At 44.1% G+C, this 22,864-nt stretch overlaps 1 protein-coding gene across 1 annotated transcript; it reads right to left on the reverse strand.

The window, feature by feature from the left end:
- Nucleotides 1-2,156: 2,156 nt before the first annotated feature.
- TMPRSS3 (transmembrane serine protease 3) lies at nt 2,157-21,414 on the reverse strand (the record flags this gene model as incomplete). The annotated part of the gene is made up of 13 exons (XM_084279374.1): nt 2,157-2,177; nt 5,096-5,248; nt 6,720-6,862; nt 8,873-8,968; nt 10,589-10,758; nt 12,063-12,228; nt 12,985-13,028; nt 13,756-13,881; nt 14,924-15,047; nt 16,809-16,925; nt 17,815-17,925; nt 19,870-20,014; nt 21,397-21,414. The coding sequence occupies 13 exons, from the start codon at nt 21,412-21,414 to the stop codon at nt 2,157-2,159; spliced, it is 1,434 nt and encodes a 477-aa protein (XP_084135500.1).
- Between the last annotated feature and the right edge of the window lie 1,450 nt (nt 21,415-22,864).

Here is a 22,864-nt window from a genome sequence, read left to right on the forward strand (position 1 = left end):
CTTCCCCCAGCACACATCCTAACACCCCCCCATCCCCCTCATATCTTCCCCTGAGTGAAGAAATGTGCTAATATTGTGACCATGTTTATTTTTAAGAGCCTCTTGCATGCGTGTTATTGGCATCAGTTGGAGGAGGAAAATCCAGCTTTATAGAGTGACTCTTTTGTGTTCTGCCTATACCTGAAACACCACAGCAAGGGGGGTAACAGAAATCAGAAGACAGATTTGAAGCTCTGTGAACCTGGGCTGGGTATACCTGTAAGTGACTGTCATTGACCTGGGGTTTGATATGGCTTCTCACTTCAAAAACTTCACTAGTTGTATAGATTTACTTGGATTTCTCTCTAATACAAAGGCAGACCACAGTGGATACTTATCATACAGTCTTTTTATGGAAATAGGAGTTCAAAAGGAATTTTAAAGAGTGTTTTCAGAATTATGACATAGCAACTCTGTGACCTCAGAGACTAGCACCCTCATCACCAGACTGCTGATCATACTAAAAGACAAGCCATGTTGGGGCTGTGAAAATGTTATAACAACATTAAAACTCTTCTGAAAACTTCTTAGTTACACAAGAATTCAACATACTCTGTGTTAATTCTGCCATGATTCCGTCAAGATGAAATTTCCCATTTCATTCCAGCTTTTGTCTCAGTTTCACAATAATGTTTTCATCTTTTTAGCTATGTGCCATTTCTGGAAGTGCTGCTTCCATTGCACTGCAGTTTCTTTAGCCAGGGTGAAAGGTATTGGTGCAGTGTCCTCTGAGACCAAAGTCTGTATCCGCAGGACAATGTGGAGCTTGACAGTTCATGCAGGTTTGCTGTTCTCCCTCAATTTTCACCTGACGAGTTGCAGTGAGACATCAGTTCAAACTCTTGCAGCAGTGGTGGATGACAGTGGTGATGCAGATGCTGATTCAGAAGTGTTCAGATTGCAACCAAAGCCACATAGCAAGCAGATCATCATCACCTGATCGGGTGATAAGTTCAGTTTTGGCAGGTATTGAAAGGCTCTGACAATATTATTTATTATTCAGCCTACCTAGACCCTGGCAACCAAGTCTAAAATCGATGACTCTCATTCCAGGATTTTTCAGAAGGGTGACTGCAAAACAATCAGGCATTTTGCAACCCAACAGCATCACATTAAAATGGTTCACAAATCAGGAAACTACAGCAGCACTTCAGGCATTCTGTCCCTTGCCTGGCTGTCATCAGTTCATCTGCACCATTGATGTCACTAATAGGTACAAAGAGTGCGGGATCTATATTGTCCTGTCTGCAGAGAAAGGGAGGGAAAACAGGGATGGTGACTGAACATGAGTGCCTTGAAGAACTGTACTACATGATGTGAGCTTGCGAGTAATCAGTGGCTATTGCACTGTATGGTGCATTATAGAACAATGGTTTTACCCATCAAAAGGCAGCAAAGAAGCTCCTCTTCCCTCTAAGGCTGTTAGCTAATCTCATGGGGTTTTTTTAGTAAAGGTGTAACCTGTGTGTTGTTCAGTTCAGAACTGTTTACCACAAGAAAACACCTAAGGGACTTAAAGACATTTGAGGAACCTGTTCACCATGACACATAGAAGATTTGAATCCAGAGACCTTTTTCTAACAGGAGTTGAACATACTTGCCAATGCTTGCCAAAATTGCCAGCTGCCTGCTTCCTGCTTGCTTTATGACTTCAAAGAAAGCTGCTGCTGCCTGTGCAACAGAGCATGGATCTTACACACGCATACTTTCCAGAAAACAATATTTTTGTTGTCTAGTTCTTGGGAGGTAAGTACTAAAATACTAGCTAGGAACCTGATCTGAAGTTGCTCTAGTCTTTCACTCATGATGCCTACAAAACATTATTGTAATAGCATCCTGGCTTATCAGTCTTAGTATTTTTTCTACATGTCAAATTTGTAACTGACAGTAAACGTGCACGCCCATCATCCAGCCTCCAACTGCTTCTTCCCTCCTGAAGAGGCTGAATGCTCAACATTTTTCATTAAGAACAGTTACCAGTACCAAAAAGAAATGGTAAAAATAGTCCATGAGGGTACAAAGCTCAGAGCAGGTGTCCAGAAGAATGTGGTGGGTCCTTCTGTGGAGCTGGTGAGTGACATGAGTTCTTGGAAGTCCAGGTGCACCATCACTCTCCCTTAGGTCTGCAGTTCTTCTCTCTGGAAAGAAAAAACAGTTACACATCTACTCAAATACTCACGTTGCTGCCTACTGAACTCTGAAAGGGAATGACTTTCCCCCACACCACATACTCTGTACTAGGACCAGCAGAGGAACAGCAGGGCTGCTGGAGCCAGTTCTGCCAGCTGAAGTTCTTCACAAAAAACGCCCCACCTCAGGAAAAGAGGTGCAGTCTAATTCCCATTGCATGCACTGTGAACCTGAGCAAATGTCATTCAGCTTCTCTCACCACTCTAGTTCGCTAGCTCCCAGCCTTGCATGAGCTGAGACAGGAGCATAAGGGTTATAAAGAATTACAGGGAGTGGATGGATATGTGATTAATAGTGGTAGATACTGTATGCACCTACATACAAGGAGCCAGGCAGGCTTTGAAGGGGTTTGTTTTATTTCCTTTTAGTTGTTCCAAGGCTGGTTTGATATATTTCTTTTTTGTTGGGGTGGGAACCTTTCACGTCTATTCAGATCAAATAGTAGATGCATGGTACTCCTCAGACAGTAATGTATGTCAGTACTCCCCTCAGTGCTACAAACTTTTTGCTTCCTCCCCAGTGGGAGAGATGTTCCAAATGGAGGCAGCAGAAGTTCTGTTCATAATGCTGGAGAAACATCACGCTAAGTGACATCAAATAATGTTCACCACTTAGTGGAAAGCAGTAGAAAACTTTTCTTTGGGCTCACAGGAAGAGGATGAGCAAAAAGTTTGTATTGACCTGAAAATCTGAAAGACAGGGGTGCTTTATCCAGGTTTCAAATCTGGAAATGGAAGATCAGAAAACACAAATGCCTCCTCTTTGATCATACCTTGCATCAGATGATTGGACCTGATGGGTCAGCTGTTACAAAGCTAATTTCCAGAAAGGAAGTTTTTAAGGGTGTGTGTCTAATGTCCTTTAATTCAAGGGCAAATTCCTTATCTTGCAATTTTGTATCTCTCCGATCAAAATGGGTCTCCTTCCTAACTCCTTTCCTATACTCTAACTACAAGAGTTAATTTTGTTGGGAAAAGCACAGAAACTTCCAGAGAGGCCAAATGAACCTCAGTTCTCAATGAGCAATAGCGGGTAAGAGCAGATCAAGACCATTAGCTGCAATGCAGAACCACCAGGTGCCCTTGGTCACATTCTGAAAGGCTTGCTATCTCTACTTTAGTTTGATTTCAGAGTCCCTTAAACAGTGTCTATGCTTCCATACTGCAATTGAAAATCCTTTCTAAGAGGATAAATTGATGAATTCATGTTTACATCTGAAGGATGTCCCTGTGAAAAATGATAACATGTTAGCATTTAGCTAAACAAAGATTTATCTGTACTTTTTTCCCCTTGACCACTTCTTTATAATGGAGCTCTGTCCTTCCATTGGATATAAAATCTTCATCTGAAATGCCTGGGCTTCTGTGTCTGCAAATGAATCACAATGATGTATATATTTGGGGGAAAGTAAAAAGTAATACTAGAGGTCAGAAATACTGGAGATTCAGAAATGCTGTTCTGTCTTCTTTAGCTTTGTTGAGTGACAGATAAGCACGTGATAGCATAAATCTTCTCATGTACTGTAGGCTGTGGAAACAGTGTGTGCCATACAGTGGACAGGCGGGAGGTTGAGCTGAAATCGTACACACAACCTTAGTTCGGTCATTTCCTTGTGTGCAGCTGCCTGATATTGGCACTTTGGTTTGAGGAGGAAGTCTCACAGATTTCACAAATGATATGGGGGCAGGAGTGTTTTCAGCATGTGCCCTCACAGTGGCACAGGCTGCTGTTGGGGCTGACAGCTCAGTTACTGGTGCTGGAAGGCATTCATGCATTCATCTGTGCATTCGTTCGTTCATTTGCTCGTTACAGGATAGCGGGTGCTGGAACAGCAGCACCGTCACCACTGCCTGTGAGGACCAGGCTAGGGCAGGATGGGATGTACATTTTGGTGCTTAAGGTGGCTTTGCCATGAAGATAAGTCTGTGCATAGGTGTCTATCTGTGAGCTGTGTGCCTAGGCAGGGCAGTGGGGGATGGTTCACTTGCCTCACACATGCACTATCTAGTGACACTTGAGGTGTCTTAGTGCACTTTCCTTGACCTCCACCAATTGGTCCCAAAGGCCTCAGATCTCCTGTAGATCCTCTATCATGCCTGCCTGAGCTGTTGCAGAACACCTGAGGCATCCCTGGTGGTATGGTAGATACAATCCAGGGCTAACTGCAGGTCTTTGCCTTTCTGCAGGGACACCCATGAGCCATTCAGGAAAGACTGGAGTCTCTAAAATGGCTCTAGGTGCCTTTGCTTAGGCATCAAATCCCTGCCTGAGAGTCCACCTGAAGCAAAATAACTGTTCCTGCTCAGCCAACTGAACTCAGCAACTCTCTGGCAGCACTGGAGAGGTGCTGACAGTAGAAGATCTGGTCTCCAGAGTGGGCCACCCTTGGAACAGGTCAAGGTGGCTGGAGTGTCCCCCCTGCTTCCTTGCCTCTGCTCTCCTCTACTTCCAGTTAACACTTTCTCCCTCCTCTCATCAATTTATTTGTCCCTACTCAACTTCCACTCCCTTTGTAGCAGCCTCACAGCTCCAGGTAAAGAACCCAAGCATATCCTCCCTCGCCTCCTAACTCCTTACTCAGCCCTTTCACACCTCCCTGCTCTGTGTCTCCAGACGCACTCCCAAGTCCCTCCCCCACTTCTCTCCCCTCTCTACCCATGACCCAGTGCTCCCCACATCTCAGTAAGACCCCCTGCACTCTGCTCTGCCCCCTCTGCACATGGACCTGCTCTCATCACCAATATGTGCCCTTGGGCCAGCACGTCTCTGTGAGACACAACTCGGCTGTGACAGATATGTGGTAAACCTTGTGTGGCACAGGCAGAGCAAAGTGACAACGAGACAGAGACACTGGGCAAAATCTGACCTCCATCTGTTCGTGTATCCAGTCCAGGAAGGAGGTGGTTCGGCTGTAGACACCTGGTTTGTTCTTTTCTGCACAGCCCACGCCAAAGCTGGTAGTCCCCACCAACTTCCAGACACTCATGTCTTCACATGCTAAAGGGCCCCCACTATCTCCCTGGAGGACAAAGGATTAAAATAAGTATCAGTGCACCAGAAAAGGAGAGGAATTTATAATTGGGGGGTAGGGAAAGAGGCACAGGCCAGTCAGTCTCTTCTATTTCTGTTCTGCTCGGAGTCCTAGGAAAAGCATATGCTACTGCAAAAGTTGGACACTTCTTAAAGATGTGTATCAGTTGTATTTTTTTTTCCCCAGTTAGCAGTACCATGCACCAGAAGCAACACTGAAGCTTGCTGTTAACATTTAGGTGATGGGGACTGTGCAGCAGGCAGGACATGGCTAAACTGCAGTCTCTGTGACACGGACTTGGTCTCTCACAGCTGCTTCTCTCAAAAATCTCATAGCTGTTGTGCTGAGCTGAGCCCAGGGTTGGAGCAGCAAGCCCATACCCCACCTCTTTCCCTGCCTGATCCTGCCTGCAGCCTCACACGCTCCTTTTCCCAGGCATTTTGATAAGCAGATTCAACTCAAAGGACTCACATCTAAGTACTGAAAGCTCTCAATTTATTTTGCTGGGGCTGTTTCCTGCCCTATGAACATCAAAGCCAGCACAAAAACAGGAAACAAGGGAATTTGGAACAAGCCTCTCCCTTTGGTGAGTAGGGCTCATTTTGTCACTTGGAGCCATACACAGAGCATGCTGCCTTTGGGCAGCTCTCCCAGGCACAGTGATGTGCTGGTGCCGGGTACCTTGCTGGGGGGTGGTGCAAACAGGTGCTTCGGTGAAGGTCTATGCATCTAATAGCTTTGCTTTGTCTTGTCCCACATATAATTGGGGCTGAGCAGCTCTGGAAACATGAAGTTCCTCCCCAGCCCTTGCTCTTTATCCATGATGAGGTGAGTCCACATTAGTGTGTGTGGGGATGAGATCTGGCATGAGGTGGGTGCTGCCATGACTCTGACAATGATTTTGAGTCATCACCAACTGTGATGTGAAGGATCCTCTGATGCATGGCTGCTATGAACCCATCTCCCTCAGAGTCATTACAAATACTCTGAGTTACTCAAACAGCTCTCCCTTTCTTCCTTCTCCCTGCCTCGCTCTACTTTTTCCAAAATCACACTCTTCTGCTTCTCTTCTTGACATATGGTCTGACTGCTTTTCAGGATGGAGTTTCTACACCTTGCAGGCCTCTGGAGCTGACCATGGTGCCGTGCAGTGCAGAGGCTACAGCCAGGCCAAAGGAAAGCACCATGCCATAGCACATGCAAGACATTAAAAAAAATCTCTTAAGTAAATTTGGCTTCAGAAGCAGCAGATACGGTCTGCAGAAGAAATACAGGAAAGGAATTGTGGCATATGAATGCGTGCACAGCGAGCGAGCGATATTCACGGTAAACAGACTAAACGGCACAACCCCAAATGTTTGCCCAAGAAAAGCCTGGGAGTGCCTTCTGATAACTTATCACTCATGTTTTTCCATTGCTGCTGTTAATGAGCACAGTTGAAGTTTGGAAACTTCCATACCTGGCAGGTGTCTACCCCTCCCTTGAGGAAACCAGCACAAAGCATTGAAGGAGTTATGATCCCACCATAGACATCCCTGTGATTGCAAATTGCGTTAGAAATCAGAGGAACACCAGCATAATTCATGGTGTCAGATGTATCACCTGTTAAAACAAAAACAAAAATCCCAAAGAAAAAACCCCTCTATCCTTAAAATTAATGTTTAGTTACAAACAGAAAATGGTTTAGCACATGAAGAATTGGAAAGCAAGGGTTAAAATGAGAAGATACAAGTAAGGCAACTAGGTGTCTCATCACTTAGAGAATCCAGTAACAAGTGACTAGAGAGCGGTGGATTATCACAGCATATATATAAACCTGTGCATTATATGTTTCTACTTCAAACTAGATAATCAATGACAGTAATGAACTTAAAAGTTAGTTGGACACTGTTTTGCATGCTAGTACCAAAATTTGTTTTGAATTTATCCTCTGTTCTCTTAGTCAACAGATCATCTGCAAACGTCTGGTATTTTATAAACATTTTTTTTATTCACAGAATCACTGAATCATTTTGGCTGGAAAAGACCTCCAAGATCATCAAGTCCAATCATTACCCTGGCAATGCCAAGTCTACCACTAAAATATGTCCCAAAGCACTACATCTACGCATCTTTTAAGTGCCTCCAGGGATGGTGACCCAACCACTTTCCCAGGCAGCCTGTTCCAGTGATTGACAACCCTTTTGGTGAAGAAGCATTTCCTAACAACCAATATAAACCTCCCCTGGCACAACTTGAGGCCATTTCCTCTTTCCCCATTGCTTGTTACCACCTTGCTATAACCTCATTTAGGTAGCTGTAGAAAGCCATAAGGTGTCCCCTCAGTCTCCTTTTCTCCAGGCTAAACAAGGCCTGTTCCCTCAGCTGCTCCTTATAAGACTTGCTGTACAATTTTCACCAACTTCATTGCCCGTCTTTGGACATGGTCCAACACCTCAACGTCTTTCTTGTAGTGAGGGGCCCAAAACTGAACTCAAGGTGCAGCCTCACCAGTGCCAAGTACAGGAGTACAATCACTTCCCTAACCCTGCTGGCCACACTGTTTCTGATACAAGCCAGGATGCTTCTTGGCCACCTGAGCACACTGCTGGCTCATATTCAGCCAGCTGTTGACCAACACCCCCAGGTCCTTCTCCTCCAGGGAGATCTCCAGCCACTCTTCCCCAAGCCTGTAGCATTACATGGGTTTGTTGTGACCCAAGTGCAGGAATAGGCACTGGGCCTTGTTGAACCTCAATCCAGTCTGTTCAACCCCCTATGTAGAGCCTTCCTACCCTCAAGCAGATCAACAGTCCTGCCCAACTAGGTTTCATCTCCAAACTTACTGAGGGTGCAATCAATACCCTTGTCAAAATCATTGATAAAGGTATTCAGAGTCTGAACGAATAATTTCTACAAATGGAAGTACTTGCACACTGCCTAATGCCAATTTACAGTGAATTTTTTATGTGGTAAACCTTGGTTTGATATTTTCCCATCTTTTGGTATTACCTGTAGGTCAGGTAACATACTGTTCTTGTTCTCTGAACAATGGGAACAACATGTTAAATGAGACAAATGAAGAATCATAAAAACCAATGACCTGAGAACTGAGGCATTTTCACATTAAAGTGATTCAGTATATACTACTAATTAACATGACCCATGAGCCATAGTAAAAAAAGAAATAAATTCCCTTTTTTTTTGTGACATTATTCACAGTTCCAATTACTGCATCATCCAACGTGCCTGAAATTGCATAGATGCACTCTCTGAAAAAAGTGAACAGTGGATTCTTGCATTCATGCTGTACATTTGATGCTTGAAGTTATAAAGGGCACAGCCTGTTTGACTTAGTCCAAGTACAACATTGCGGTCAATGTTGCTGTCTACGTGTAATTTTCAACATTTTCACAGAATGTAGCCATCCATTCCCTATGATAAGGGTTTGTACAGCACTTTTGCAGTTCAGAGTGAGCATAAAATTTAGGAATATGTCTTCTTTCCCCCCAGATATATATGTATACATACATATATATATATAAAGTTGAACAATGCTCCAACAAAATCCTGTATTTACTGAATGTGAGATGTTTTCCTGTAGTGTAATCAACAGCAGACCATCTAAAATACCTCCTTCCACAGTTGCTCCCCATCCTGATACCCAACACATTTTCCCTTCTGGGAACTGTTCACCAAAATTAGGCAGACAAATTGGTTCTATGTGACCTATTTAAAAAAAAAAAAAAAGAGAGAGAGAGAAGTGAGATTTGTATTTAAAATTTAGAAAAACTTGCATGTCTCAGTAAAACTTGAGAATTCAGCTTTCAGTGATCTTGTTATGACCAAGACCACCTCACCACGTAAGTAGCTTGTGGACCTTTTGTCTTATGGCCAATACCATAGTTTTGAAACAATACCTACACCAGGCGTAATTAGTTTCAAGAATGAAGCAGCAGAAGGAGGTGTTGGCAGGTCAATCAACTGAAGAATGAGCAAACGAGGAATCCACTAGGTATGCAGCTGACAGACAGATCAGAGACCCCATAGCATGCTTACTTGGGCAGAGAAATGGCCTTGGCTGACAATGGGACAATTGCATGGCACCCCCTAACAGGGACAATGGGACAATTGCACGTGCAAAGAGCCGTGCACATCCCTGTGCTCTTCTGAAAGGGCAACTAGATGTCTGGGGTGATCTTTGCTTCCCACCCATCAGCTCACAGAGGATCAGGACCTCTCTGCTCTAGGGCACTAAATGCCATGCAATATAATCAGTGTTTCATCCATGTGGGGACAAACTGTGACATGTCAAGATGAGTTGGCACTGGGCAAAGAAAGGGACAAAGCAATCTATTACTGGGCAACTCCTAGTTGTTCAGTTCTCCACAGTGCAATGATCCTGGCTCAAAGCACCAAACCCCCAGCACAGAGCCTCCAAGCCTCCAAGCACTCAGGGCACTGATGTATGCTGCTCAGGTGTGGAGCCACTGCTGCTCTTGACAGCCTCCCAAACTTATTCCCATGCAAAAAAGAACAGCACTAGCTGAGGTTTTGAGCACAACAAAATCAAACTTGATTTTCATTCAGAGTAGAAGTTTAAAATATTTCAAGATAATTGATTTAGGAACTGACAATCTAGATGTGTCAGAAAGAGCCAGCTCTCCTTTACAGAGAACTCAGAGTGATTAGGAGGTATTGTTCAGTGAACATTGAAATTCATACAATATTATTATACATTATTTCAATTCACTAACTGTGTCAGCCACATGTAGCATCCTGCTGAGAAAATAAAAGTGGTTTTAATTTAAAAGCATCATTATATTTGAATTGCCTTTTCTTCTATTTGGAATTCAAGCTTGATTTTTCAGCTTTGGACACTGCTGGAGCTCCCTACACTCACAGAAAGGACACGATAAAAATCTCTGTGACCTCCAAGTAAAAGGAGGTGGGGCATTTATTTTAGATAGGAAAAATATTTAGAAAGAATAAAGTTAATGTTTGCCTATTATTAAATGCCTTCAGTAAGCCAATACTAGAGTGGACTGGGAACATTTTGCTCTCTGGTCCGGGAAATCAAGTACAGAGGACTTCCTGATACAGGGGCTAGGGGGTTTCTGCCAGTGTAGCATGAGCAGGGATTGCAGCCTTGCCATCCCAGCAGCAGTCTGGCTATGCCTACACTGCACATCTCTCTTTGCTTTTATAGATGGTGGGGGGATCCATTCGACTGTCCAGGGTCAGGTGTAAAGTGCCAACAGAAATTTCCCTGTCTGTCCTAGCAAAGACCCTTCTCGCTTTTAGCTAGGCAGGTGAGAAAGTCAAGTGAAAGCTCACTGAAAGAATTACCATTGAGAGCAAGCGGTGCTGACAGTTTCATCAGTGCAATATCGTTTCCCATTGTCTTGGGCTTATAATTTCGATGGTATATAATTTTCTCCACTGAGTATGGGTGAACCTGAGTGTCCTGCTGAGTAACAAAACCAACCTGTACACTCCATGAGCTCGGCAAGTACAGGCTGAAACAAAGAGGTAGGAGAGAGTGAAAAAATCTTCAAGAAAACCTTGAGGATTTCTAATTGTCTGCTGAACTTACAAGCCACATAAAACTACAGGCAAACAGCTACTCTACAGGCAAATCCAGCTAGCTCAGCAGCACTTTTGGCAAGTATGTATGTACATAGGTTTTCAAGGGAGAGGCTTTCCTTCTGCCCCCCAGTTCATGAGCAGCCACATCTTTCAGCCTCCAACACATGAGCAGTGCCTCCTGTTTTGGCTTCACCCCACTGGGCTAGCAGTGGGTTAGCAGCTGTGCTGGGAAAAAGACGCTGGGGATGTGGGTTGTGTTGCCAGTTCCCACCCCCCTCAGCCTTAGAACATGCCACAGCCAACTGTGTTGTGGGGGACAGAGCTAAGGACAAAAGTCCTAAAATGCTTACCTCCTATGTAATTATTTTTATGGCAACACAGGGCTCTAAATAGGATCTAGGAGTGGGACTTGTGTGTCCCATCTCTTCTCTCTACTGGGTGTAAAAGCATCCTACAGTACTCGCTCAGAAGCAGGCATCCATCTTGTGGGTGACTAAAAGTGGTCAGACGACCCCATTTTAGCTGTCTGAATGTCCTCAGCCTGGAGTTTTCTGGAGGGAAAAGAGCTGTCTTGCACTAATAGCAACAAACCAGGCTGCAAAAACAGACAACTCCTCACAAATAAGAGACAGGGCTATGTTTATAATTACATAAAGGAGTCTAAGTAACTGTTTAGCGTCTGTGTACAACTCTAAGACCACTTTGAACAGCATAAAAAGGAGCAGTCAGTATGTGGCAAAGGGCAGCAAGCACAGTGCAACTCACTAACTGCCACTGACTGATCCTGTCAACTTGAAAAGGTTCATGTGATTTATTTTGGAGCTCCACAGTACCAGAGCAGCCAAGTACAAATTCATCCTGAGCTGTTATTTCTTACACCACATACATAAATTGCAGGTCAGGATACCTAAAATCTAGCACTTAGTATCTTCTTTAAGCTGATTTCCCAGGAAGCTGGGTGTGCACAGAATATCTGGAAATGGAGCCTCCTCATTTGGGCCACTTCTTCAGTAGACTTTTATTCAGTAGAGACTTACTCTAGTGCAAGAAAAGAGAGCGCTTAAATGCTACAGCACAAGTCCATAAACCAAGGATAAAGAAATCTTATCTCTCCTGCAGTTTATTTTTAAGAAAAATCAAGGTGCATCAGCCCTTCTCTGCAGTGGCCACACACACGGACCCGCTGCAAGCAGGGTCATTGGGGCACTCCGAGCAAGATGACTCAGGGACTTACTCATAGACACAGTGGGCAGCTGTGATGATCCAGCGCGGGGTGATGACAGACCCTCCACAGAGGTGATGTCCGTGGAACTGCAGACTGACTTGCCAGGGCCATTGCCGGGGGGAGGATGCGTTGCCCCCCACGATCCGTGGCCCGTAGCTGGCCCGTGTCCCGCACGCTGCCAGAAAGTAAAGGTCAAAGTCCGTGGAGGAAACACAGGCATGGTTTTAGTCAGCTTCAGCCCCTCTACACCCGGCCTTGCTGAGTCTGGGAGGTCTCTGCAGCAGGACTGTCCCTATCCCCATGGCCCACATCTCACATCTCACACCGTAGCTGGCCCCAGAGGTTTCTCTTTCTCCCTCCCATCCCTGCAGCATCACTCCTGGCAGGCAGTTTGGGGGCTGTGGGGCTCACATCTTCTTCCCTGCAGATGCAGCACTCAGCTGAGCTGTAAAACCCACTGTTCTGCCCTCCTTAAGTACATAGGGGCCCTTATAGGTAGGCTGAAGGTTCTTCTCTCCCCTGATGATTATTTTGCTGTTGGTTTTTGACTTGTCATACCCCGATCTGAAAGCTAGCTGATGTGGAGAGGTGTGGGATGAAAACTTAATAGTAAGACAGAATTTCCCTTTCCCTGCTGAGGTGGCAGAGTTGGAATTACAGGATCAGTCCATGGAGCCAGCTCACAATCCTATGTCTCACTGTGATTTTCACCAGAACATTCCTGCTACCAGATGCTCCCGATCAGCCCTTCCAGCTTATTCTCACTTTCTGAAATTCTTTTAAATTTTACCTAAGAAATAAGTTTTTCCTTTGGTGTGATAAACTGATGGCATAGTATGCCCCAAGTACACAACTCCTCCAAACTCTTGCCACACAGTGGATAGAAGAATTACAGTTTCTGATTTTTTTGTTCACTTTTCCTGATTCTTACCCAAGCATTTTAAGATGATCACACTGCCAGAAGTGCATTCCTCTCTAAGATGAAAACAGAGTGCAGTATTATTTCGAAATCACAAATACTGGTGGTTTTTCTCAATATTTCAATCTTCCTGTACAGCTATGAGCACATAAAGATAAGTAATTCATATATTGAAAGAGGCACAAAATCATGTACTTGTCCAACCTACTTAGTGCAATTAGCTGAAATACTACAGCTAGGAGCTTAAACACCATCAGACCATATGCTGCTCTGCTGAAGAGTGGTTCACTCCTCTGGAAGGGGAGGCTCATCAGCAATTTTCCACATGTGAGATATAGTCTCCTTGAATCCTTAGCTTGTTTCTCAGCAAAAGGTAACTAAAATATCCCCACAAGCAATTGTCAAGAGGAAGAAATGGACCATAAAGGGTCCATAAACCCTTTGGGGAAATATCTAGGGATCTGTAAACTGAAACAAACTGTTTCATAATGGAGAAAGATAAGTGCCTGATGTCTATCCATTTGCAAAAAAGGGATCATGGGACAAATAGGCCTTTCAAACAGCTCATTTTAAAGCCATTGTTGATTTTAATGAGCTTTGAATCAGACTCTTAACTCGTATTGCAGCAAGACTGCTACTGAAGCTTGGTCTATGATGCATAGCAACACTAACAACTTACGAAGTACTACATGCCTGCAAAAGTAGGCCACCAGCTCAAAATATGAGTAATTCTCCTCCTATTCATTACTCTCTTTCTGTCAGGACGAAGAAGCTGAGGCATACCGGAGGTTTGTTGCATTGTGCAGGGATGTCACTTGGTCAGCTGATAACCAGTGGCTGAGCGATACGAAATGTCTCTGAAACTGTTTCTCGACTGCAGCCACGGGCAGGTAACCTGAGCTCACATAACTGCAAATAAACCATAAACACAGCTTCCTCAGACAGCATTTCAGTAATCTCTTTAAATAATTCAGCAGTTCTGCTAATGAAAAGCCAGTGTAGCCACCACAATAATTGCATTCTGACACTTGACAAAGTAATCCTATCCTCCCCAAGAGACGTTTCCTATAACGTGCATGTATTTTTGCCGTGATCGTATGTGGAAGTCACACATGCTGAGAGGCAGATAACTGGGAGAGAAAGTAAATCTTAATTCTAGTATCTCAATCAAGATTTTATCATAACTGGTTGGCATGCTTCCCAAAGCACTAACAAGCTCATTGTTTCATTTATCCAGAGTTATGTTTTGCATCGGAGAGGATGAATAATTTGTATTTTTTCTTGCCTTTTTTGTTGAACAATTGACATGTATTTTATCCTAAAGGCAACAAAAATTTTACTCAAAGAAGCTTTATGCTGCTAACTGTAATGTGCAGAAATCAGAATGATGCTGTTGTAAGAAATAACAAAGCATCGTTGCAAGTCACAACTTCAAACTCTTTCCAATTGTGTGAAAGCTTGTGAAAGAAACGGGTTCTTTTTCAGGAATGGGATCAATCTGGTAAGAACTGCCTCGCCAGGTTCTTCTCTAATTGTGAGGTGGACCTTAATTCCTAACAGATGTCATGACATGAATTATATATACAGTTTTCCTACAGAGGAAGTAAAAGAAAATGCTCATATGCCTTTTAGTGACTCTCTGACAGGCTGTAAGCTACTAGAGACCAGGAGGATTCAGGCACCTGTACCCCATAGGGAAGATTTAACCAAACCATTGTATGTAGCCATCATCCCGGATTTATAGCAGTAACAAGCAGTATTTGCAGCGCACGAGTATTCAGAACTATTTCCCACAACATCCCAAATCTCCTTAAACCGTATCATTCACAAAGGTGGATAAGTCCTTTTTTCTTGTAAGTCAAAGGCTAATATGAGGTTTCATTACAAAGATCAAAAACCTCAGAGTTTGTTCAAAATGCCAAATACAGTTTCTTTCATTTTGTGTCCATACCTTGAGAAACCCAGGTGCTTGCAGGTAGTATTTCCATATTCTGCTTTCCAGTCGTCAGAGCAGACGGTTCTCCAGGATCCAGAGGTGAACACTTGCAGTACTGCTTTCTTGCCACTCAACCTGACTTTGGGTTTCAGGAGAAAAACCCGAGTGAGTTGTGAAGAAGGACCACCGGGTACACAACAGGTACGCCACAGTGTTACTACACCACTGTGGCATACGCATTTCTCAGCTCACCAAGTTTTTAGTGTCATTTTCATCACTTGAATCCTTTGACTAAATTTTTCTGTGCTTTTTTTCCCCTCCTCTAAGGAAGGGAAGAAAAGTATGCTGAGCTAGAGCAGCCAGGAGAAAAGAAACCCCCTCCGTGCTCACGGAAATGGATAGGGGATGGTAGCTCTAATACAGATGGAGCAGGCTGCTTTGCCTTGCAGTGAGCCTAGCCAAGTCTTGCTGATTGCAGGGAGTTAGAGTTGCAGATGCTTGGCACTGAGGAAACCTATGATCAAGATAAGAGATGAAAGGTGGTTGGCACCTCCTGCTCTGCACAGCAGTCAGAGAAGTGGATGAACTTGCACCCAGCTGCCCCTGGGCTCCCGCAGAGGTTCCTACCTGCTTCCCTCTGCTGAAGTGGCGCTGGCATATCTGGGCTGCTGCGTGTGTAAAAGCTGGAGTGAGGAGAGGCATACAGGCTGGGAGCTTGGCTCCCAAGGACTCCATCCTTGAGCCAGCCTGGATCTGCTCAACCTAGTCCTTCCCTACAGACAGCTCTTCATGCCAGCCTGCCCCCATGGAGCCAGCACGCTGCAAGCTGTGCCGCCTCCAGCCAAGAGACCGATGGGGAAATACTGCAGGAAGTCCAGGTACAGATCCATCAACCACAGTCTCTGCCTCCTTCATGTAGCCATGTCTTCCACACCACAGCTGCTGCTGGGGCACCGAGCCCCAGATGAGCAGGAGACAGCTGGACCTGGGAAAAGGCACATCTACATGGTCTTCCCAGGGGAAAGGGAGGCCATGACACGGTCACTGCTGGGCAGCGGTTTCCTACAGGTACCCGTGGGTCAGTGCTATGGCATTGGAAAGGCAGACAAGAAAGGCAGGTGTATTGCCCACAGGCTTCACAGGGGCCTGAAGCCTCCCTGGGGAAAACATGCCAAAGGTTGAAAGCATTGTTTGGGTTAGCTGGGGACAAGAACCTCATGGTTCTTGTTATTCCTCATACTGCACAGGCAGAAAGCTGTGCTGCCTCCTTACAGGAGTCAGAATTACAAGTGCACTGTTTACTAATGCTAGAATCCTTTCCCTCCAATGGTTGCAAACACCACAGGAGAGGGAAGGACCACTTAACATGGCCCTCTGATGCCTGACACCATTACAGCAAGAAACTCAGACATGGTGGGCATGCATTTCACACATGAAACAGCAAACTCTGCAGTACCCACTGTGCAAAAAGCAGTGCTGATCTCTCCTGCTCCCATGTCCCTTAAGATAATAAGGGGCTTTTGCAGCTTTCAAAAGGGACATGGTGCAACTATGTGCTGGTGAATGCAGAGCATGCTGTGCATACACACTGTAACGCAGCATACCTTGCAGGCAGAGGAAATGCTAGCAGTCAAAAGGCACCTAGACTTCTAATGGCGAAACATGTCCGATAGGGCAGTAGCAATATTCAGCAATCATCACATTTATCTTAAGTGCAAGTTTGATTTCTCAAGAACTGTAAATCAATACCTCAGAGAGATTGTTCTTCTGAAGTGGTGATTTAGATAATCCGTCAGTCCCTTTCTTGCCTCACACAAACTCTTTACAACATGCATTTCTTGATAGTGTGCCAGATGCTACAGGAGGAGGTAGGAGGGATTTAAAACCAAATTTAAATTACCACATCCGTACTCATCCTCCCCTTCTTTACAGTTGAAGACACCGTTGCACCTGGCTGATTTCTGGATACACTTAAAGGATGATCGGCAGCGAAACTTCCCAATGCAGTTGTATTGGACTAGCAAGGACAAAAGGAAACAGCATGATGAAAACACACTTGGAAATGAATTTCACACTTCTGAATTCCCATATCTGGCCAGATTTCTGTCTTGCTAAGGAAAAGGCAGCTCCTGTACTCCAGGAACTTTTGAAATACAACCTGGAGGTTGCTACATGGTGCTGCTAAACTCATCCATTAGTTATGACTCGTAGGATGAGTCAGCCTTGCTGTCTGTGCTGACTTGTTCCCAGATCCCTCTACCCAGTTTATGTTTCACTCCAGGACAAGTTTCTGCCTGGGGCTCAGCACCTCAGTAGCAAATCAAGGAGACCCTTGAAAAACATGGCCTGTGCACTCTCTTTCCAAGGCGATACCTCAACCCCTTGCAAGCTTATCCCTGCCACAGGTGTGAAGGCACTGGTCTAACATCAACATATTTGGCACCTAGACTTGGGCAGGTCACACTTCCCAGTTGCAACTAGGCTCATTCTCTGTTTACCTTTGGAGAAGTTGTTTCTGATGGGGGCAATTACTTTAATCCTTTGAAAACAATCTCAGAGAGGTGAATTACAGGACAAAAATATGGTATGGGCTACCTGAAGCCTCCCCCAGGTTCTGAACTCTTATCTCACCACTTGAGAGGAATCAGTGAAGTTTTATTAGAGAAAGGTTTCCTGGAGCTGCAGGTTCCCCAGTACTGTAAATATTACACCAATCCTCTCATGAGTGCCAGATCTATTTTATCCCTACATGTAAATAAAATTTAAAGCCATCACATCAACAAGATTTTTTACTTCAGCAAACAAGCTGCAGTAGCAGTTCAATTCCGTTCCAGGTAAAAGGTTCATGAAAAATTAAGCGTTTGAATGGTTAAGCGAGAACTTAATGAATAACTAATTGTACTCACCACCCAGGCCAATGGCAACTGCTAGGATTACTGCAAGGAATAAACCACAGATATATGGAAAGTATTTTAGGGAGATAAAAACATGGCACATTGAAGGTGGTTCGATATCTCCTAGAAACCAAACAGAGAGAATGGCTTATGTGAAGTAAACCAGCTTCATTTTGCAATGAAAAAAGATTTATCTAACATTAAACTAGATGGCAGTACCAAATCCTGCATACACTTAGTGACCCGACTGGACCTGGAGGTGTTCAGATCCCCCAACTTAGGGGCTGAGAAGGCTCCGAGTACTTTGGGGCCACCTGGTGCTCTCAGCATTTGCCTCATGAAGCATCTGAAGTGTGCCCTTACAGAGAACCTGACAATCAAGAACATGAGCTCTAAATGTTTTATTTTTGTGGGTTACATCACACTGCAAGTTTTGGAAGTACATGATCACCTTTTCTGAAAACATGAGTCCCAGAGTAAATGAAATTTGGACCTGGTTCATTTGTGTAATCAAACCTGCATGCAGGGTACAGATCAAAAGGCTCAAGTGGACTAATAAATCCTTTCAGTGGAAGTAGAAAAGTAAAACCCAGTGTGAGTCTCCTCCTTATGACCGTTCCCATCTGTGATGCCTCCCGACGCTTACTGCTACCAACCCTGCAGTCCCTGCACTCCCTCCGGCCATAGCCCCAGCTGGATGCTGCTCTGAGCACTCTGCCTGGGACAACAAAACTCCTGAGATGAGGTTGGAGGCCATAGAGCTCTCCCTTGTGCATCAGGGAGCTAAGTCCCATGCACAATGCATTCCTCTGGGGTAACAGAGGCACAGAAACAAGTAAGAGGAGCCTAAAGGGTCTAACAGGAGAAAGGATATTGGAAGAAGACAGAGGTAGCTAGTAAGCAGGTGTTCAAGGCAAGAACGAGGAAAGTCACTGGTCCTTTTGGACTTGGAAGCAAGGTTAACTGAAAATAACAGGAAGCTAAATTTTCAAAAAACAGGACCCCAAACTAGCCTTGAAAAACGTGGGAAAAGGCCATCTGTTCAAAGTTTTGCTATAAAGACATGGGGAGAACAAAGCAATGGCTCAAGGCTGAGTTTTGAGTTTCAAGGAAAATAAAGATTAATCTAAAGTTAAAATATACATCAGTAATAATTTCTGAATGTATTTCATGAGCTGGACCAGGCCTGCTCACCAACCACCTCCACAGCTGACCTCAACTTAGTTGTATTGTCAATCTGGAAGTCAGCAACAAATTCCACTGAAAATAATGAATGGTTCACTTGTTTAAAATGTATTCTGATATACAGAGAGCAAACTATGGGAAAATAGCATATACAGCTGGGTCAAGGGTACACACAGCAACTAGCAGAATCTTGTCTCCAAATTTAATTCCCCTCCCTCATTCCTCAAGCTTTGAATTTGAGATTGGCAGACACTTGAAATCAGTCAAGGATGAGGAGTGTCTCCCAGGAGTCCGAGACTCACAAGTAAATCCCAGCCTACACAGACTATCTCAGCAGCAGCTAACTGGTTTTGGCAGTGGAGTTGGTGTCTGGTATGCCAAAAATCTTAGACAGCTGTAGTAGCTAATGGACTAGAAAATTAAATTGCATTATCTTCATCCTTGACACTCTGCTTGCCTTTGCTGAAGTTATTTTGGGTTATTTTTGCCATGAAACCTATGGGAAGTAGCAAACATGCATGCAATTCTCCCAAGGCTGCTCTATTGTATATTCAGTTTTTTAATGGACCAATTTCCAGGCAGGTAAAATTTCAAATAAGCCATTCAGAAATGTGTCTGGAAAGTGTGGGCAAATATTTGCTATGTGGCTGAATTGCATGAATAACCTGGCTATGAAAAAAGCTTGCATATGCAAGCTGACACAAGATGTCATCACCTGTTAACTCGCTAGCGAACCTCATGGCTGGGGGAGTGAGGTTAAGTTTCTTCCTCCTCTGAATGACTGTTTTCTCTGACTGAGTGGGCAAGCACAGTTTTGCAAGGCTGAAGGACGACATTAGCCATTTAAATTACAAAGGTCAAAAAGCTACGCAGCATCCCTACCAGATCCATCTGCGCTGGGGTCCACTCTTGCTTGTGGTATGAAGAAAAATCTTTTGAAGGAAAACTGAACTTCTGGTACTGGTGGTCCATCTTCAGTAATGGAGATCATTTCAAGACTTCCAGTAGTGGGATTTGTCTCTTGTACCTGACTCAACAAGACAAAAAGGAAAAAAAAATATAATCACCTTGTAAAATGTTATCATGTAATAGTTTGGGTTGGAAGGGACCTTTAAAGGTTATCTAGTCCAAACCTCCTGCAATGAACATGGACATCTTCAACTAGGTCAGGTTGCTCAGAGCCCCATCCAGCCTGACCTTGAATGTCTCCAGGGACGGGGTATCTACCACCTCTCTGGGAAATCTGTGCCAGTGTCCCACCACCCTCATTGTAAAAATTTTCCTCCTTTTATCTAGTCTAAATCTACCCTTCTTTGGTTTAAAATCATTCCTATTTATCCTTTTGCAACAGGCAATATCTGTTTTAAGTCGGTCTCTACCTTTCTTATAATTAAGGATTGCTATAAGGACTCCCCAGGGCCTTCTTTTCTCCCAACTGTCTCAGCCTGTCATAGGAGAGGTGCTCCAGCCCTCTGCTTATCTTTGTGGACCTCCTCTGGACCTGCTGGAACAGCTCCATGTCTTTCCTGTGTTGGAGTCCAGAACTGGGTGAAGTACACTAAGTTATGTACTTAATGTTCACAAGAAGAGATCTCATAATTTATTTACCAGTAAAATATTTGAGGTAATTTTTCTTCAAATTTGTCTAAGCACCATAACTACCTTTAATAACTCACACTGGGGGTGTGAATCCGTCCCCTGCTCTTTAATTGCAGTAGGAAACAAGAGAAAGACTGAAATGTGTATGACAACTGCACAGCACCTGGCAGGGGTCTCATGCAGGGGCCCATTGAATTTTACTCCAGAAGAACTTTTATCACTTTCTACACAGTCATAAAAAAATTTAGACAGGCTATACTAGAATTCAGGGTAAAGAGATTTGGAATGCTAATTTCTGACTCCGGTTCTGCACATTGTCACTGGCAAAAGGAATCAGATTTTTGAATGCATAGTGGTGAGAAATGGGTCGATGTTTGTTAAAGACAGTGGAGCTGGTAAGCTGTAAAAGCAACGTGCTTGCAGAGTCGGCCCTAAAAATGCTTACAATGACACATCTGAGGTGGAGACTACATATTTTGTCTCGGGCACTGCATCTTAAAGTCACCTGGAATATCTGTTCACCTTTCAGCAAACAACCTCAATGATGTTTCTACTCTTTCATTTGATAAACTTTCGTGTACATTTCAACGAACCTACCTGGAATTTTACATAGAATCTGCTAGCTTTGAGGCAGAGAAAAAGACACCTTGCCATGCATGATTTTTAAATATTAAAAAAAGAAGAGCCTTCTAACCGATGTGTAAGTAGTCCATCAGGAAACAAACCAGCACTGAACTAAACTACATGAAAGCTAAACAGAGATGTGTCGTTTACTTAGAGGATATCGCACGCTCCCAAAGCTTCACTCACCTCTTCCTGAGAAGTCATAGCTAAAAGCAAAACTGTTTCCTTTCTTCATTATCAAAAGAAAGCAAAAGGAAATTCCGAGGTTGCTAAGCCAGTCTGCTCTGGAAAGGTTTTCACCGAGCGGCCCGCGGCTGCCCGTTCAGTCATCTGTTGCGTCCGGCATTATGGCAGCAGCCCGTGTAATTCAACCTGGGGAGGGGTATCGGGTAGCCCTGGGTGGCGCGGCTGTGGAAAGGGGAAGATACAAATTCAGCACGCTCTTTAATTAGCCTAAGAGCGTCAGGTAATATCGGTGCATTTGCAAACCTTTCTGCAACCCCTTAGCAAAGCAAGGGGCACTGCAGGCTGCACCGGCTCGCACTTCCTTGTCTTCTGTTGAGGCTTGTGCAGCTGAGGAGTCTGGTGATAGCTGTGGGTGGCAGCAGGCTGAGGCCCCAGGTGCACACGAGGCCCACAGGTTCACCTTGCTCTTCCTTCTCTTGGTCTCACCTTTGCTGCACGCTTGCAGCGAAGAGTGCACTTAAGAAGGGGTTTGGTTTGGGGTTTTCAGGGGGTTTTTTTAAACGCTTTAGTTAGGGATAATGCTTATAATTAAATATTGCACAATATTTTCAAAGTACATTGCAAGCAGTATTTCACACTTCTGAAGAATCAACTCATTTTTACTCTGGGATTTAGAAAATGAAAATGTGTGCTCGGCTTCATAAAATGCACAAAGAGTGGTAATGATTTGGCTGGTTTGGGTTTTTTGCTCTTCTAAGAAAAGAGGTTGATGATGGGGGGAAGGCAGAGGGAAGAAGGAGGAGAGTGATTGAATGATACATGATAGTGCTGGGTAGATGGATACAGATGTAGCTTAAGACACAATTAATACAGCTTTAACATAATGAGAATTTGCATGTTTTGAGAATAGAAGTATCTGCATGTTTTGGATGTTGGTGGAGTATGGCTGTAGCTGTTTGAGCTGTTTCGTGAGAGCAGCTACAAAATTTAATCGTAACAGTGGGACCGTCTTGAAGATAAAGAACGTGAAGATAGGGGGGTAATACATAATGAGACCAACAACCGATGAAGAGACAGAGTATATCTTGTTTTCAGCTAAAAGAGGTTCCTAACAAGTTTGTGCAGTAATGTCTCTGAGCACAGGAACGTGTTTTTGAGACTGTGAAGAAAACCGTAAAGAGCAAGAGTTCACTGAGAGGAAGACTTCCAGCCTTCATCCCTGAGGACCACCAGAACACCCCCTGAGTGTCGTTGAGCATGCTCTATCTGTGAGGAGTTAATGTAAATTATTTACTGGAAATAATTTGCATAATCCTGCCTTTTCTTAGAAATTATAATGAATATGTATAGTCAATCTGTATAAATATGAGAAATCTTGCTTTAAACGGTGCACACATTAGGAGGAGCAACCGACCCGCTGTGTGCCCAGCGCTGCAATACAGAATACCTGCTCAACAGTCACCGAGGC

The sequence above is a fragment of the Gallinula chloropus genome (assembly GCF_964237585.1).
Source record: "Gallinula chloropus genome assembly, chromosome: 1".
NCBI classification, from domain to species: Eukaryota; Metazoa; Chordata; class Aves; order Gruiformes; family Rallidae; genus Gallinula; species Gallinula chloropus.